General features: G+C 44.6%; 1 protein-coding gene across 1 annotated transcript in view; it reads right to left on the bottom strand.

Annotated features, from left to right (window-relative positions):
* SATB2 (SATB homeobox 2) overlaps nt 1–18508 on the bottom strand; it is a 125317-nt gene that overhangs the window by 104905 nt on the left and 1904 nt on the right. The window contains exon 2 of the mRNA XM_085299557.1: nt 4509–4685. Within this exon, the coding sequence (XP_085155683.1) occupies nt 4509–4685 (177 nt within the window). The remainder of the gene's footprint in view (nt 1–4508; nt 4686–18508) is intronic.

Genomic DNA, 18508 nt, shown 5'->3' with positions numbered 1-18508 from the left:
GGATCTCGCTCTGGTAATCTCCTGCTCAGGTTCTTCTAATTGCCCTAGAGCCCTGTGCTCTCAGACCAACTCAGGCAAATCCATTCCCTCACTGGTATTCACACTTTTCAAATCTTTGTACACGGGGTTATAATCCTGCAAGTGGCAAGACAGTTGCAGTGGTCTTGCAGAGGCTAGCAAGAGCAGAGGAGCTCGGCATCCCACCTGCCACACTCACACAGGGTTTGCACTGATTCCTGAATGGCAACGTACCAAGCAGATCTGGTCCTTGCTTTGAAATACTGCTTAAATGCAGGCAGCAACTGCAAGAGGCATCCAATTAATAGCAGAGAGCAGGGCTGAGCTCGTACCACCCTGGAGAGAGATGAAGAGCTCGCCGCTGAAACRCCTGCAGTCTGGGCTGCGAGGGCCGTGGTACTCTGTCCAAGTGTTGGTGCAACAGCAACGCAAGTCTCCTTCCCCCTTCTCCAGCCGTGCAAGGCCGAAGACGYCTCACCTCGGCTGGCTAAGTCACGATTCCCCCCATCCTGCCACATGGCATCGCTCTCCTGYGGGCCCAGCTCTTGCAACTCCACTCGATGGGACAGAATACTCTGCTCTTTTCTCCTAAAGGCACTGAAACTTCTTGCAGCGGGTCTGCTCGCGGGCAGCACGTCAAGAGCAAGGAGTCGGCCATCTCTTCAGTGACAGAGGTGGGAAAGAGTCGACGTTTCTCTCGCCTTGTGCTAACTTTACTCTGCTTTCTCACCCTTCCCTCTGCTCCTCGTGGCACCCCAGCACCACTTCGCTTTGCTGTGTTTCCCTTTCCTTGGTGCCTCTGCTCAGGCTGCTCTGCCCAGCCCCTGCTCAGCCACGTACTTGCTACGGGCTCTGCTCCCAAGAGCTAGGATCAGCGCTAGTAACCTTGCGCAGCGGAATTGCAGCCACAMCACCAACCTGCAGAACGGGCACCACAGTGCCAGCTAAAGCTACAAAACAGGCGCGCCACGAACCGCAGCTGACAGCTGGCACAACCACCGCGAAGGAGCAGGCAAGCTCCATGTCGAGCACCCACTCAGCTTCGTGAGCTTTTGCAGGTCACATACGCCAGTTCCGCGTACACTCACRACACTGAACACAGAATTGGTCAAAAGAAAAAAAATATATACACATACCCACAAGAAAGAAAAAGAGGCACCAGGACACGCAAGGCTTACTGACCTACCCACAAAACAGAACAGGCGCCCTTCGGCAGCCTGACTCTTCCTCTCAGGAAGGCACATGCAGCAGGGTCCCTACTGTCAGGTGTAAACTCAAGTGATGAAGGAAAAATACATAAATGTTTATTAAACCTCTGTTGCCATTCACACCGCCAACTTCCACATGCCAGAGCCAAGCTGTTAACAAATTCCCATTCGGCTCCAGAAGACTTTTCACAGCTCCTGTCAGAAAAGGGAAGTTTCACGAGGGCAGCGCTCGCTGCATAAGCCTCCTCTCTCGCCACCGTCAATAAAAAACACTTGCAGCTGTTTGTGGAATGAACACGTCCTGCCCAAGCTGTGTGGGAACAAAGAGCTTCTTCCAGCAAGGCCCGGGGCCACCTTCGCCTATACCTCCTAATACTTGCTTTTCTCAAGATTATTCACACTGAGACCCGCCACTCCTCCGCACCAGGTTTGCTTTTGGCGCCGGGGCTCTGCCTGCGAGGCGCCCCGCCGCAGCGCACCACGATGGGGAGCGCAGGACGGGGCCCTGCGCACGAGTCCCACGCTGCCCGCTCGAGCCCCCGCAGCTCCGCGCAGGGGCCGCAGCGAAGCACGGCAAAGGCGGTGGGGAATGACAGAGCTCTTCTCTCTGCTGCCACCGTCCCTCTTCCCCGCACCCAGCTCTCATCCGCTCCCAGAGATGCTGCTCTGAACCGACCGCTCAAAGGCAAGAGGAGGTTTCCCACGGGATGAAGTGAACATTGCTACTCCTAGCAGAGAGCAACGGCAAGGAGGGCTGGGGCAAATAAACATTTTCCCAACTCAAAAAGGTGACAATTATTCCACTCTACGTTACTGCTTGAACAGCATTTATAATAGAAAAGCTCTGACAAGCTCACATTTACTTTGTCCCTAGAGGGCCTGAGGACACCTACTCATGTCAGTGTTCTGCAGAGCACGTTGCTCAGAGCTTTTCTACTTTGAAAAATGAATCTGAGGATTTCATCTTCTATGTGGATACTATAATTCAGCTGATCCTAAGGCATAAAAGAGAACTAAATGACTGTTTATCAATGTACATTGATAAATGAAATCCATCCCAAGCATTAGAACACAAGCAGACTTCTCCTCTAACCAGAAAAGACAAAGCAAATAGCTTTATTTTCCTCTTTTTAAAATCAGCAAACTGTGCCTAAATAAATCTTTGTATTAACAATTTATCAGTATGCTTTTGTCAACCCTATATAACATATTATAGCCCAACATTTGATAAATTATCTTGCAAACCTAGACAATCTCAGCGATCTTTTAGCACTCTGCCTCTGCCTCTCATCTCTCTGTATCTCATCTCTCAGCTTTCAAGCAGCCAGCACAGAAGCAGCCTGTTACAGAGCATGCCGCATACATCAGCTTCGTCTCTGAAAATCAGCATGTCCCACAGGATTTGCCCAGCGGGAACAAAAGAACTTTGGAGAACTTGTCCTCCAGTGTGAACGTAAATAAACTGACCAAATAAGAGATTTGGGAGCTGACAGATCTTTAAACTATTTTCTGTCATTTTTAAACTGTTTCCTAATGCAGAGTAATTGCTGCCTTATAGAGAAAAATGCCAGCCTTTTCTTTTAAGGTAATTAAAAGAATTAGAGATTCACCTTTTACTTTCTAGATGAGGTCTTTGAGCAACACACTGAGCAATAGATTGGTATCTGAACCTGCTTATTTGTAGTCTGTAGTTCAAAAACGCAGTGGCTGTTTCCTCCCTGCACAGTGACTAATATTCTATGTGAGTCAATCTGCCTCTCCTCCTTGGTATTCTCACAACGGAGAGATGCTGCAAAAGCGAGGTTCCCCCAGTGAGATGCTCAGCCAGTGTGGATCACTGCACTGAATGGCATGCCTCCTCGGAGCAGGTTTCTTGCAAAGCCCATTCCCCTTCAGAAGTGCCAAGAATCAAATCCTGGCCACCTAATGCAGTGTGTTCCACATGTTAGCTCACAACGTGTTGAGCAACCGTGTTAACTGAGATGGATAGCGCTGTCAAACAGGAAGCTGGCTCACCAGGATGGAAACAGTGGGATACGCTGACCTTTTACATTCAGAAAAAAGTGTCCCTAAAACAGCATGAAATGTTTTGTATTAAAAATAAAACTACCTTCTCGCCTAGCTTTTATTACTCTGTTTTGTAACTAAACACATTGGAGCTGTGCACGAATTTTGCCTGTATGCCAATCCCGAGCCTCTCTCACAGAGCAGAGAGACTGACAGAGGAAATGAATCATTATCACCCTGTTTGGAAAGAAGTTTGTACAAAAAGCACTGTGCTATTAACCACTGCCTAGAATTCCTGGATTCAACACTACTGCTGCTCCCTCTGATTGTGCATTCAGCTTCCCAGGAACATGAAACAACTAAAGACAGCAGATGAAATCCAAACCCCCAAGCAGAGCTACTGTTAAACTACTCAAACAATGCACCAGTTTTACTGATGACAGAGATGAAACTGAAAGTTACAGACCTCTCATCCAAAAAGCAAGCAATGAAATAAATCTGTTCAGTATAAGAAATGCTCTTGAAATACAGTTTGTTTCAGAAAGATTTCTCGCACCTGCCCTCTTCTTGTTTTTAGTTTTGTTTTTTCAAGCTGATATTTTCAATGGAGAGAGGGAAGCTTTGTTTATTTTGAGGTTTCACTGCTGCTGGAGAATCACCTCCCAGTGCAAGGCACTGTGGAGTCCACAAAGGGCTTTGCAGCAGTGCAAGTCAAAACAAGGAAATCACTCTGCACATATAGCACCGAAACTATCCACCATCATTAAGGCAAACATTTATATGCATATATACAAGTGTATATATATAAAGAGAGCTTGTATATATATATATATTGTCTTTACATAAAATGTACCATTTTAAACACAAAGATTGTAATCTGTACGGAAATATTGTACGCTGTTCAATACAGCCCTGCTGCAAAAAGAAATACCAGGTACCAGCTAGCTCTGCGCCCAGAGGTTCCATCGGGCTCTTCTGTGACGACTTTGGCAAGGCAGTCGCCTGCCTCGTGATACAGAACAAATGTGTCATGGATTTGCTGGCTGATCATTGTCACCATATTTCACACTTCAGCAAGATCCAGCTAATGCTTTCTAGGCAGGCTAACAAGGTAGGCGTTGTTGTATACCTATCTTAAGATTAAGCAATCAGTGCATCTGATCTAATTGCTTTCCAGATTTGCTACCAGTTTTCTTGCTTTGTCCTTGCACAGCACAACTTCAGGTGCTCTCTTCTGCCAGTGCAGAGAAGAGGGAAAAGAACATTATTGAATACCTTGTGCCTGAGCTGCAGAACTGTGGGAATACCCCAGAGCCAGGAGCGCTGTCTCCACCAGCTGGCTAAAGAGCACATCTTTGCGAACCAGAACGAACTCAGCATGCTCTTCTCGATTATCGTATTCAAGAGAGGCATCTGACTGCTCCACCACACAAAAGACGGGAATCATCAAACCTAGATGAGAAAAAGATTCAAAAAAAACATCAGTAAGAAAGGAACAAGAAGTGTGTCATACATCTCTGATTACAATTGTAAATTAAAACACCTCCTAGAAGGCTTATTTTAGTGGAGATCTGCCTTTCTTCCCTGTGGGATAGCTTTTGTTTTCTTTCCAAGGGAAATACTGAAGTCTCATCACTTGACTCATTTGAAAACCACACTAATAGCTCCAGAGAATACAGTTCAGGAACAAAATCACAGTCAGCACGAGGACAAACAAAATTTCCTAATAAGCCCCTCTCAACATTTCAGAAGTTTTCTACTGCTCCATGCATTTCCCCAGTCTTTCAGGTCAAGGCTTCCCCACATTCAGTCATACGAAAACCCGACAGACGCAGACACCCCTTCTGCCGCTCTCCACACAGTAAAGGTAATGGAGTGATCAGCAGAGGCCAGTCCCATATGCAGTTCTTGGGGAGGAACAGGGTTATTTGCCCATTTCTAGGCCATGGCCACTCTTCTCATTGTGCAAGGAAAATATTTTTGCATAGATTTTGATGAAAGCAATGATAATCTTGTGTTGTTGGCAGCTGACGTCCTGCTGACCCAGGGAGGCTTGAGGCTGTTCTCCCACGTATGTATGAAGAGAGTGAGAAGAGCTCTCTTAAGAGGATCACAGGTGAGAACGGAGCAGTCCTGAGAGAGGAACCACAGAAGGGAAAAGCTCTGCGGCTGGTCTGGATTCAATTTTGTTCTGTTTTATTTTAGATTTACTTTTGTAGTTACAGGATCAAGTTGATCTATGGCAACAAACTGTGGGGCATAAACTAAAGAGATTCAACCTTAAAGGCAGTGCAGAAACAAGCCAGTTTGCTGGAGCAAGCCTTATAGCACTCCTCTGAGTGTGTGCACGAGGGGAAAAATGCAACACACAAAAACTGCCGGCACAAAATTTTCGTTTCCATCACTTGCTACAGGCCTTGTTTTAATGGTTCTTCCTTTGCCAGTCCCCAATTATCTCCAGTAACAGAAATTCATTAATTGGCTACATACAATTTGTTGTTTCCTACCTAGATATGGTATGAAATACAGGGGCAAAGTCAAATCTCAGTGTAAAGCTCTTCCCCATATGCACTGTCTAGGGCTCGTTATACTGCCAGGAAGTCTACCTCTCACTCCTGCTCTTTGAAATTAAATATAACCACTTCTAAAAGATAATAACTACGAAGAACAATTGAGTAACTTTCTGTAAGGCCAGACACAAATCACTRTTCCTGGATTGGGCACTTCTTTACGGGAAAAAGAGGAGAAAACCACATTTCAGTTCCCTTTCGGTACAAAGTCTGTTAACTAACTTGATGATTTTCTACTATCAGCAGCTTCAATACCTACAAGCAAACAGTTCTATATCCTTTCAGAGGAGGCAACTTGCCCTGAAACAAATGCAGTCACACTAAAGAACTAAAATCCTCCTCTCTGGAGTTCGCAGGGGTTGCATTTACTTTAAAATTCCTTTTCAGATACACAGTTCTCCGCCAGTGATACATGCGGCACGAAGCGACTCCCAGGCTGGCACTGTAACCGCTTATCAGCGGCGGCAGGTACGAGCCTCCAGACCCAGCCGACACGTTTCAGTTCTTTGTTTTAGAGCACGCGCTGAAACACTGTGTAAGTAGGTTATGGCATCATATTGATGCTGCTCCCTTTTCACTGTTTGATTCTGGGCTAAACCGATGCATTCTCCAAGTTCAAGCAGCCAAATTCCAAGACTCTCAGGAACATGCAGTGAAAGAAAATCTCTGGGTGCTTTCCTGGAAAGACAGTGTGAAGCTGCTCCTGTTCCCACTGCAGTCAGTGACAAAATCCCTATCCCCCTTTGTCCATATACCACTTACTTAACTAGTTAAAATGAAATTCAACCTCTGTAAGTGGCAAAATCCTGCCGTCCGACTTCGGCTTGTCCCAGCACTTTCAATGGGGCTGTTAGTGCCTCCATAAAAGATTAAGACAACTGGCCAAATGCTGTGGCTGTCCCTGGTTGTGCACGCGACATTCTGGCAAGAGAGCGTAAGCGGGCGAATGCAAGCTGATGAGAGGGATGCCACAGCATCCTCTACCCTCCTGCTGGATGCTTCTCCCACGACAGAACTGCTTTCCACCTTTTCAACACAGAAGTTACACCTACTCTCCACACAGGTTATGCCATCATTCAGTGTCTTGCTACAGAAAGTAACTCAAACGCTGGAACTGACGCTGTTCACGATTTCAGTTTGTGGACAGCACGAAGGACKCGCAGCACCTTGCCTGTGATGACTTTCTATGTGGTCCCTTGCTACTGCCCATGCTTGCAGGGCCTCTGCTCCAGCAGCAGTTTTGCAAGAACATCTCTGAGCTCAGTGACCCAGCGCAGGTGATGATAAGCTGCTATTAATACCTTAAAAACAGAGAGCAAAGGGCAGGTTACAACATCTGCCATTACTACCACACTCAGATGCTATAGCTTCTGGAATCTTAATATCAGACCTACTTCACTACAAACAACAGTAATCCAACCTCTTTAAAACTAAATCTCTCTCCGAGGAAGTTCCATCTGCTTTGCCCTCTATTTCGCATTGGAGAGAGTAAGGTCATAATTTATCCAATAGATTTATTACCTCAAGCTTCCCTGTTTCATGACGTTATCTGAAAATAAATTAGCGTTCTAGCTGTACATTAAAATTCAGAAGAAAAAAACCCCACATGCAGCCAAAAGCCAACACAGTTTTCACACACGGATACACACAGTGTCTCGCTCCTAGATGCACGTATTACACCTCCACCTCACTACAGGGACTTTGCAGAAGAGCAACGCAAGCTGGTCAGTGCTCGCTGTCGTTCCAGCTGGAGAATGTACAGCAGCACTCAGAGAGCAGGAGCCCATGTATCGCGAATGAAGTCCTGCAGGCAGTGCTACAGCAGCGCGAGCCGAGCCCGACCCACAAATTGTGGAACTCCTCGGCTCTTCCCCTAACGCCCCATCAGCCAGAACGACCGTCCTGCTCTCTCCCACGCGTACACCCACCAAAGCGCTAGGTCCCCCGCAACATCCGTGCGTTTGCTCTCCCCGTTCCGGAGAGCTGCGTCAAGGAACGCTGCGGAGCAGCTCACGGTGGATGACACGCTGCACTGCTTCACCAGGGCTAGTCTGAGGGCTGGAAAGGACACGTGTCGTTAAAAGCTGAGCGCAACACCGTCCGCAAAACATTGGTAATGCTCACAGACTATCCAAGACTTTTTCTCCTTGCTGCTTATTTACTTCACTGCCTTATAAAAGCAGCTCAGTGCTTCTGAAAATGCTATGACCCCATGTAGGGAGCATCTTCACAAAATGTGAGGGGAACATAAAACAGGACCCACCTAAAAGCTTTTGTAAGAACACCCATAACGCAGCAAGAATTCCTCATATTCCGTGGAAGAGAACAGGGACAAACTGTTACAACTCYTCCCCAAAAGCAGAATGGTTAGTGGTGACCAGTATCTTTGCGCAACATGCATTTTTAAAGTAAATCCAAAAATGAGACTTAAGCTCCACTGTTGCTTTCATGGGAAAAAAAGGGCTGTGTACAGAGAAGGCTTTGTAAACATAGTCGCATTTTTGCTGAGACTCTTCTAAAATGCAGAGAAATTAAAAAGAAATTAAATATATACCCAAGAGACCTGTGTCCAAGTACACATTTTCTCCTCCTTGCCCAGTAGGCAAGTTTATTCTGCTGGGGAGCAATTCATTCTTAAAAACAAGGGGAAAGGAAACAAATATTTCATTCAAGAAACGAAAACTCCATCTATTCCTCTGCATAAAGTATTCAAAAACTTGAAGCTAATTAAAATAATCAAACTCAAGCAATGCAGCTCCCAGAATGATGTTTTTGGCTGAAAGATTTGCAAATAAAAGTTGCACATTTCTAACGACTAACTAGAAGATAGGGCAGTTACTTAAGTCCTATACTATTTCTTTCGTTCGTTTTCAAACGATACTTTGTGCAGGGCATGCTTTAGAGCGTGAAATTCATCTATTGGCACTGAACTTCTTTGCATTATCCATGTCCACGCTAGCATCATAGGCTTGGCACCTAAAATCAAAAAGGAAGGGACTCAGAAAGCTGGGGAAGAGGCTTAGCAGTACCACAGCCACCCACCTCTCCAACCCATTAAATAGGAAGCAGGGCTTGTTTGTCCTAATAAGTACAATATGAAGATCAACCAATGAAAACAGGCACCAATAAAATTTGTGTCTTTTTAGATTAAAATCTCTTTCCATCAGCACAAGTTTTGAGCCCCCATCTAGGTGTTATTTAATTTAATCTAATTTGAACAATTTCCAAACATCAGCTTGATTAATTTCCACAGCACGGTGTTATGGAAAGATTTACTGTACAGGGGTTGTCTAGCAGGGAATTAATAAAGAAGCCAGTTCTTAGCCCTGAGTAACATGAGGCTTTAAGACTTCCCAGATTTCTAGTGGGAATACTTCATAGCACAAGCATGTTTTCTTCTGGGAGCGAAACCCACCAAAATTATTAAAAACTGAGATCAAATGGTGGTGTCAAACCCAAAGGAAATCATTCTCGAGTGGAGAGATTTTTATCAAATGAAGAAAGTGAAAAATGAAGTTCCTGTTGTTGCTGTTGCGCTTTGTTTTTTTGTTTTGTTTTACACAACACACACACTCACACACACAGAGCCCAAGCAGTCTCTCTCACAGACAAAGCAATTTCTGTGGTTGTAAGTTCAGAAACCAGGGCATTTATCTGACAATTCATAACTCTTCATTACTGTATGCAGAAAACATTTTCCGGAGCAGAGACTGTATCATGGGTCATTCTGTAAGCTTGTCTTTGCCTATGCAGGGGAAAAAAACCCTCAAGTCTAGCAAAAGCAAGCAGAGGCCACAAATGCTTATTCCCACGCACACCTTAGAGTCCAATGTGGAAAAAAAAAAAAAAAAAAGGAATAACAACTCAGTGGAGGAAGCTAAGACGACTAACAAACTAACCCAGCTGCTGAAAGGATACGTTATTCCCCACCTTTAACTGTCCAATGCATCTTAGGGTTGCACCTGATCTGTGAGGAGACTGAGTCCCAAGCGCCCTCAAAACCCCGAGCAAGCAGCCACTCGAGTGGCACCTCCGGCCTTGCGACTCTTCCCCGGCGGCAGAGACCACGCAGCTCCATCTGCAAAGCATGGGTCCTCTTAAGGAAATCATCAGGATAAAAATTCCCYGGAGTTAACAATAAAACGTGCTTACACAACCAACATTAACCATGGGAAGCGATCGAACAACACACACTCCCTAAATCTGCTGGGCTTCAGTTTTTTGATTTAGGTGAAAGCACTTCATCCAGCCATGGCAGTGACGAGAAAGCAGTCCATTTATTTTGATTAAAGTCACGTTCACTTTCTGTCTGCGCTACAACAGAGCTGACCTTAAGTATACCAACTGGTTGTTTAGTGCTCTTCTCTCTCCCCCCCCCCTTTTTTTTTTTAAACAAACCTGAAAACTGAACTTAAAATAGYTTTCTCAGTTTAAGAGAGAAATCAACATCCCCCAGCATGAGCCAGGTTTGCCAGTTCTCCTCGCGTCTTGTGCCTCTAACTGAAAAGACAGAGAAGGATCAGCTTTGAGAGCTCTCGGTTCTTTGGGAATACCTGAACTTCTGCATCGCAGACATCCATCCCACATCCTAGCGCGACATAAAGCCATCATTTCTCTCTGGAAAGCAGAGCGCCAACACCAGCAACAAGTAAGTGGAGCTTCAGGAGGCCGCTGCAGCACAAACTGCAAGCTCTGAAGTGATCAGCAACGAAAACCTAATGCACAAGCTCATGATCAGGGAGATGGCTATTCAAGACTCTACTAGCGGAACAAACATATAACGAGAGGAGATAAATTTATAATGGAAAAGATCAACAGCAATCCAAAAAARCTTTTTTCTGAAAGGAGCGACACCAACAAGTATTTGAAAAAAACTTGCTCTTCTGCTCTCAGCACCACTTTGATTTAAATCACAGCACAACTCTAGCTGGTGGCGATGCGAGACCTTACCCCCAAAACCCTGCGGAGTCCAATTCAGGACTGTGCATTCGGGGCACAACGTCAGGCTGAGCAGCTACGACCATCCCGGCGYTCCCCGCGGAGCCACGCACGTATTACTGCTCACGCCCACCCAGGATCACCTTGAAACAAGTTTGAGGTTCAGCCCGTGGCTGCGCAGGTTAGCGGAGAGGCAGAGGAGACAGAGCTCAGCAGGTGTTAGCCATGTCCTTTCACACCCACTGCCAAGCTACCCGTAACTTTTAAATATAATTAAACGAGACAGGCTATAAGCTGTTGGCACATAACTTGTTTACAGTAAACACTTGGTCTGGGGAAACGGACTGTATTTCAGCCTTTTACGTACAAGCACCAACTTACAACAGTCTCGTTACGAGGCTGCAAGTTCGTTCACCGTAAATGTTTTTTACTGGGGACTGTGCAGTTGTTTGTCACTAACCGCCGGGAACTGCGTGAGGAAAGCTGTACGCTCACGCTGACAGGAGACAGCGGATGTCTCCACGGCAAATATAGGAGACTGTATCAGGATCACCGCAACTGCAAACACTCATCAAAAAACAAAAAAAAAGAAGAAAAACCCCAACTAATTAAAGAAAAAAAGGTTTTGTGTAAAAATAAGAATCTTACTTTCTGCTAACCAGTTGGTCTCCAGCTCGTTTTAGACAAAACGCGAGATATCTGATTTTGTACACAGCCAGCAATGTGATGCTGATAAACTCCTTCTCTTCAAGAGTTTATAAGCCTGTTGCAAATAATGTGTTCCAGGATGCAATTTGGTAAAGAAGGTCTCAGGGCACAGATGATTTTAATACAATGTTTGCCAAAGAAATAAACAAAAAAAAAAAATCACGTTAAGTAATATTACATTGTAGCAGATTTCTTAGGCGAACCAGAGGAAATAAAGCAAGAGCAATACCTTTCTCCTCCTCCTCAGTTATTTTTTCTGGCTCTAAATATTCAATAAATCTGTAGGCAGGAAATGCATTTCTACATATTATATTTTAGCCAATGGTGAATGCAAACCACAAGATATTATTTACATCCTTCTTCAGCTTCCAGACCTTTCTGTGGCTTCAATCTCCCAACCGTCACCACTACTCCAGATCTCAGGAAATTTTATAAAGAAGTCACTAAGGTCCCCGCAGATGTCCCCGGCTTCTGACTAGCTAAAGAATCCTTCTCCTGAGTGAAATATTGCTTCACCCCTTYGCAGGAAATATTCCAGGCCACTAGCCCACCACAGAAACATACTATTAAGCTCACATTTTCATTTGATAACACTTGAGTTTCTCAAAACACAATGTAAAAAAACAGCAAAATTCCGAGTGTGGGCTTGGACTCGCAAAAACGAGAAACCAAGAGGTAGAGGAGGTACGTGCCTCCGAGGCGCCCTCCGCTGCGGCACCTCCGCGCGGGGAGCGCTGTTCCTGGGACGCGAGGCCTTCGGTTTGGGAAACCGGCTCGGCTGCTTCCGACCACTGACTCCTTTTGCCAATCGAGCTCCCTCACGCAGCCTAAGCTTTGGGCGGCTCACGCCGGCCGGGCTGAACGGGCAGCGAAGAGAGCCGCCCCCTGCACGCCGACGCAGGGCTCGGGGCGCGCGCCCTCCTCGCGGGGAGCCCCAGCGCCTCCCGCTGCGCCCGAAGCCACCCGAACGCAGGGAGCGAGAGGGAGAAGCCGGAGGTCGGGCGGCGGCACCCGCAGCCCTCGCCGCTGCCCGGCTGGAAGCCCTCCCGCCGCCGCCAGCCCGCACAAGCGCCCCACGGGCAGCCCTTCCGACGCACATTAAAAGGCCAACGTGAAGATATCATAGCTACATTTTCCTAAATAAAACAGTTATTTCAACTTGTTCCCCAGTCAAAAAAAAAAAAAAAGGAAAAGAAAAGAAAGAAAAAAAAAACAACAAGAAAAAAAAAAATACCCCACAGCAGCACTTTACAATATGAACTAATGGAAAATAAACTAAGATTTCACTCAAAACCAGTGAAGGAAGCCCTTTCAAATTAAATCGGTATTTAGGAAAAAAAATCATCTTAAGCCATTAATTTCCTATAAGTTTTAGGTTTTGGTTTCTATAACTTAAAAAAAAAAGGGGGGGGTCTGGTTTGGGGGATTGCTTTTCGTTGTTTTTTTCTTAACTACATAACAAAAATTGCCTAAAGGGCTAAGATTCTCTATGCCAAATTCCACCCAGAATTAATTTTAATGACCAACGTTTAAAGCCCTGAAGACTGGAACCACTAATAAGCCCTTAACTTTGGTGGTGCTAGCAGATGCCACCATATTATGTAATTTTTAAAGCAAAAACCATCTTCCAGCAAAAGCATTTTAATGAGAGTTCTATTAACTAGTCTCCCGGTACTGGAATAAGTCCCCTGGAATGTAACAGAAAAGCTTTCTTAGTTGGTTTGAGGTTTTCTTCCTGGAGAAGAGCTGCGTACCACGTTCGGGCCTGTCTGGGGATCTCCACTGGGCCCCCCCAGTAAGCTCTTTTCTCCTTGGTGTCCACTCCTCTGCGAGCCACCCCCGGCAAGAGAAAGCAGGAGCAGCGCCACCCCTCCTTCGTGTAACCGGATAAACAGCTCACTGAGCGCCCACAAGAGCTCATACAGCTACACCTCTCCGTTCAAGCCCAACCGTAGGCTCCAGCTGCAAAAAGAGCCGAACGGATCCGTAATCTTGGCCCTTTTCCCTCATGTCTCTTRGACACTGGCTGCATTAGAAAACCTCATTTCTAAGCTACAGCATTAACCGATATGGCRGAACTGGTTATGGGTATAAGTTAGCAGAAAGCACGAGGTAGGACAAAGGACATCAAACACGGTCTCAGAATAACACGATTAAATTCAGCGGTTACAGATGGAGCCCTTCACCCTGTTAGGCTTCCGGCAAAGGTTCAGCTATCGTTATGGCAGTGTAATTAAGAATAGATGTATTTTTCTAGTATAAAGGGACCACAGAAATCTTCCTCAGATCTTCAGGAAAAATGAATGGAGTAGAGAACCCACAAYCAAGAGGAAGATCTACCTGGTCATTCCCTTCTCCAAAAGGCATGCAGTGGAGGAAGCTTGATGCTCAGAAAGTTTCTAGACAGCCTGCACTCATGACCTACCACGCTCCAGATCAGGAGCTGGCACTTGGGCTTGACCTTAATTTACAACTTCAATTACCCGCTCTGCAGAGGGCGAGCTACTTTTGAGTGGCATTCTCTCAAAATGCCTCTCCTTTTCAAGGAGACAAGATAAAGAAAGGGGGGAAGTATTCCAYCTTTTCACAAAGAAGAGGTCACACACTTACCAGCTATCCATTTAAAATACTACGCTTCTAGGAACATTCACTTTTATCAGCCAGCTGGTCACATTAATCCAAGTTTTTAATAACTGTCATATCTTAACCAAGGAAGTCATGACGTCTATCAAGGAACAAGAGTTGAGAGGTACCTTCTGTTTCTCAAGCATGTACAGTGCACTAATTTGTTCAGCCAGCAAGGTATACCTGGGGGGAGAGAGTGAAAGGACCCAGAAGGCAGCACTACGRCGCATGGATTCACTTGCTGAGAGCAGCAGTCCATGCTTTGGGGGCTCAACAGGCTGAACTGCTACAGCGCTGCACACAGAGCTACCCTGGAGAATCAGACACTTCAGCTAGTGCAAAATGCATGTGCTTGCTTGGAGGTGTTAGCCAAAGAAAGCAGATTACATCTGCTCTCCAAAGGCTGAACTGGCTCCCAATTCACTTCCGGATGCCATTCCAACTGTTGATTTATAAAGCTGTATGGTACATGACTGGAGCCAAGGCTACCGTAGAAAAGATCTCTCTCTCTACACATTGTACAGCTGGAAGGACGGTTTGCTTACAGCTCCAGGACTCAGCTCTTGAGGAACCGGAGAGCTGGGTTCCCTCAGCCTAGGTAGGGCCTTGGACTAGAACTAGGTCCTTTTACATGGGCAACATAGCTTAAGTTTGCCGCCCAGCACAGAGCCTATCTTCGTACAAGGTTTTAGTCAGAAGACCAAGATGGCAACACAGATAAACAGTGGCAGAAGAGTCTGTCCCAGGTAGTGGTGGTTTAAGAGACTGAGTACTTCTGCTGGAACACAAGTCCACAGATTTGGAMAGGGAAAAACTGGAATAAAGCACAGTAGAAAATTTCCCCTAAAGCAGCACAACACTTCATTTTGAAAGAAGTCTTCCTTACCACTTCCCACCTGTTCACAGGCTGCCCAGAGTCTCCAAGCTTGCAGATACCCAAACCCTGACAGGACACAGTCCCGGGCAACCTGCTCTAGGTGACCCTGCTTGAGGAGGGGGGTTGGACCAGACGATCTCTAGGAGGTCCCTGTCAACCCCAATGGCTCTGTGCCTCTGTGAAAGCATTCTCTGAGCTTGCCTATTTGGCTGGTCAGTATAAAAGAAACATTACATTACCACCGACAGAAACATTAYATTCATCATTAAGCCAAACCCAAGCACTCAGATAATGCCTAGCATGAGCTTTACTGTCAAGCAACACACCTACTTACTGCATATTTGCTCATAACAGCCAGTGTGAAGTCTACAATCCAGACTTCTAGCAAAAGCAACAAAGAAAAAAAAAGCCCACACTTCTGTTACTCTGCATTTTCTCCAAGTCTAAAAATTGGTAGAGTGTATGACAGGTCCACCTCATTTTTCTTAATGATGTTTTTATTATTCTTTCACTCAATTAAAGCAGAAATGGATATTGCATCTTCTGACTGTATAATTGTTATTGTAATCTGTTTTCGATCACTGCTTGGGAAATGGGTCCAAAACAACATAAACTATCCACAGCCTCAGAATACAAGTCATTTTCTTTTACTACGATACTTAAAGAGACATCTATCATGTTGCTCTGCTAGCATGTTCGTATTATGGCAAAAAAGTTATTTGTAAGTTGGGAAAAGACATTATGAAAAGCACCTTTTACTCCAAAGTATTGTATAACTCGTAATTTATAACTGCATTTCTTAATAACCATTCAAAAAAATAAGGCTGGAAATTGTGCACATCTAATTTTAATATATAAATAATGGAAACACATATAAACCAAAATATGCTCAAAATATGAATTTATATTACTTCAGATAAATAGTCTGGTTATAGTTTTGAAAATGACATGCTTCATTTCCAATATATGCCCGTCAGCTATATTTATGACAAAACACTCTCCGTGAGTTTAGATTACTAGGATGGTATTTTATTTAAGTTTCCTCACTTATCTGAAGTTTCGGTCCAAATATAGTCAAAGCCAGCAACTTCTAGAGAGCAAAGTGTAGGCGATACACAAGTAAAGACAGAGTAATCCAGTCACTTCTCAACATTATGCAACTATAAATAGAACGTCTTTAAACACATACAAAAAAGAGCAAGAGAAAGAAAGAGAAAAAAAGGTAACCTTGTGCTTGCAGGGAGGAACACAAATCATGTTTCCAATGCAAGAAACCGTTCCTCCACATTTCTTGCCAGATTTAGTACTCTGTAAAAGGTTTCCTGTTGGGAGAGCGTCTTTGCATCTCGGCGCTTGTCTTTACGGGAAAAATAAGAAGGGAGCGTATTTAAGTAGGAGATGTTTCTACTGCACTTTGAAAATGCAGTGGGTGTTCAGTTAGCTCACGAGGTGCCTCAGCTTCACAGAAAATACAGTCTGACAGGTTATTTTTATTACACTGTCCCCTTCCGAGCCTTTTCACTTCGCTGCCTTTGCTCTTTGCTACTAACAACTCACGGTTGTGCTCGGGCTGTTTAATGCTGAATGCCCCTCTGATACAGGGACACCAGTTAAAGCAACACAACCCACAAGGTTTATCCCATCAGCCAGGCATCTTTCTATGCTCAAATTCTTACGAGAGCTACTCGCCTCATTTTTCAAGCTCTTTCTGTTCCCTTAGAAACTTCATAAAGCTTATGACGGTCCTATCTCTTTCCCCATCATTTCTGCATGTARCACCAAAAATCATTTAGCATTTGAGAGGGAATTTAAAATCGATCTTGAATTCAGACGTGCAGCCTCTCCCCTCGCATCCAGATTACGATACGAGCAATGCAGCGCTCACGTGCAGTCTTTTATGCAATCCTGTAAATTCCTTGTGCAGCCTTGTTCCAAACAGAAAAGCTTCCTGGAAGATTTTACCTAAGTCTTCACATATTAGCAACACCAGTATTCACATGCACGTTAAAAATTAGAGCAACAATTACACTTAAGAAGAAAGGGGCAGGGGGAAGGGGAAAATGCCTTTCAAACACTACTCGTAAGGATTTCTTAACATCAGGAGCACTAAATATAAATATATTGCTAAYAGACAAATGCTGACACTCTGGCATATTTGTAAACAGGATTAATTTAKCTTTGATGAAATTAATCCTGATAACGCTTTTAAATCTTCAGGCATGCTACCAGAGCTTCTACGCGCATTTAAAAGGGGTGGAGGGGGAAAAAGTATTACAATACTAGTTTCTGCCAAAAAAAGGAAAAATACTCTATAGTGAAGGAAATAAAATTGGAAAACAAGATTAAATAATTWCCCCTTATTAATATTTGGATCAGTGCAAATGAAGACAAGAGAGAAAGCACACATAATAGCTGCAATGGATGCCTTGGTACAAAGTGAGGAACTTCGGGGGAAAAAAAAATGTTACTGCCGAACCACAGCAGTAGCGACACTGTCACTTGCTGGCAGAGTGCATCACACGTTAGAGCAGTCAACGCTCTGCGCAAGGCCAGAAGAACCTCAACTAACTGGGCTAACAAATCTTCGCGTATCACACAAGAAAAAGCAGCTTCTGTCTTTTGCACCGCTAATCAAGTTAAGCTCATTTGTCTGTAACCCAAAGAAGCTATGACGTTGATTAGCTTTCTGCAACAAGCGCCAAGCTTGGTGGGGGACGATGCTTTTAGCGTAGCTAGAGGCTAGAAAACATTCCCAAAAGCCATCAAATACTCAGCTGGCTTTTATCTGTGGCGACTTTATTTCTTAAATCAGCTTTAGAGGTACCTACCACCACGGGGCTCAGCGCATCTGACCCAGTACATTTGATAGAGCAGCAACAAATTACCCTACAACAGCTTTTCGAAGACTAAAAGACAACATTGATTCATCATTCAACACACCAGTTTGGTCYCCAAATCGGCTTTGCGCTTCCAAAGGAGAAGGCGCCAGCTGAGTCGTTACGGGGCGCCCGAGGCAGGCACGGGCAGCTTGAACGAACCCAGGAGCATCAGCTCAAAGGGAGCTGGCAATACTCAATGCCTTCAAAAAAGTGGGCCTTTAATCCTGAAACACAGCACCAGCTACTAATTTAACTCTGTTGGGATGGGAAGAAGTAATTAAAGGGCTAACTTATCTATGCTTCACAATTTGGGACTAGAAATAAAATCTTCCCAAGTTTTACAAATTTTCAGTTACTTCAAAAAGATGAGAATAAGATTTTTAAAAGGGGTAGGGGCTGTTCAGTCACAAAAATAAGAGTCTTCCTTAGTAGGTCTCACTGATGTTTTGCAAATACAAATACATGACTGCGGTAAAACAGTCTTCATTTTACAACACCAAAGATGCCATATTGCATTACCATTTTTGTGTCAATGTGAGGGGCAAAAACCTTACCAGCCCAGGTATTTAAGCTCCAAAACATTATTGTGGCCCTTTACTCACCCACTCCACAGAGACAGCTTTAAGAAAAACAGTAATAAATGTAGGTAACTTCAAAAAAAAAAAAAAAAAAAAAAAA

The sequence above is a fragment of the Rhea americana genome, unplaced genomic scaffold (assembly GCF_003343005.1).
Source record: "Rhea americana isolate MKP2758 unplaced genomic scaffold, rheAme1 scaffold_15, whole genome shotgun sequence".
Lineage (NCBI taxonomy): Eukaryota > Metazoa > Chordata > Aves > Rheiformes > Rheidae > Rhea > Rhea americana.
This window is presented reverse-complemented; position numbering and strand designations above follow the sequence as displayed.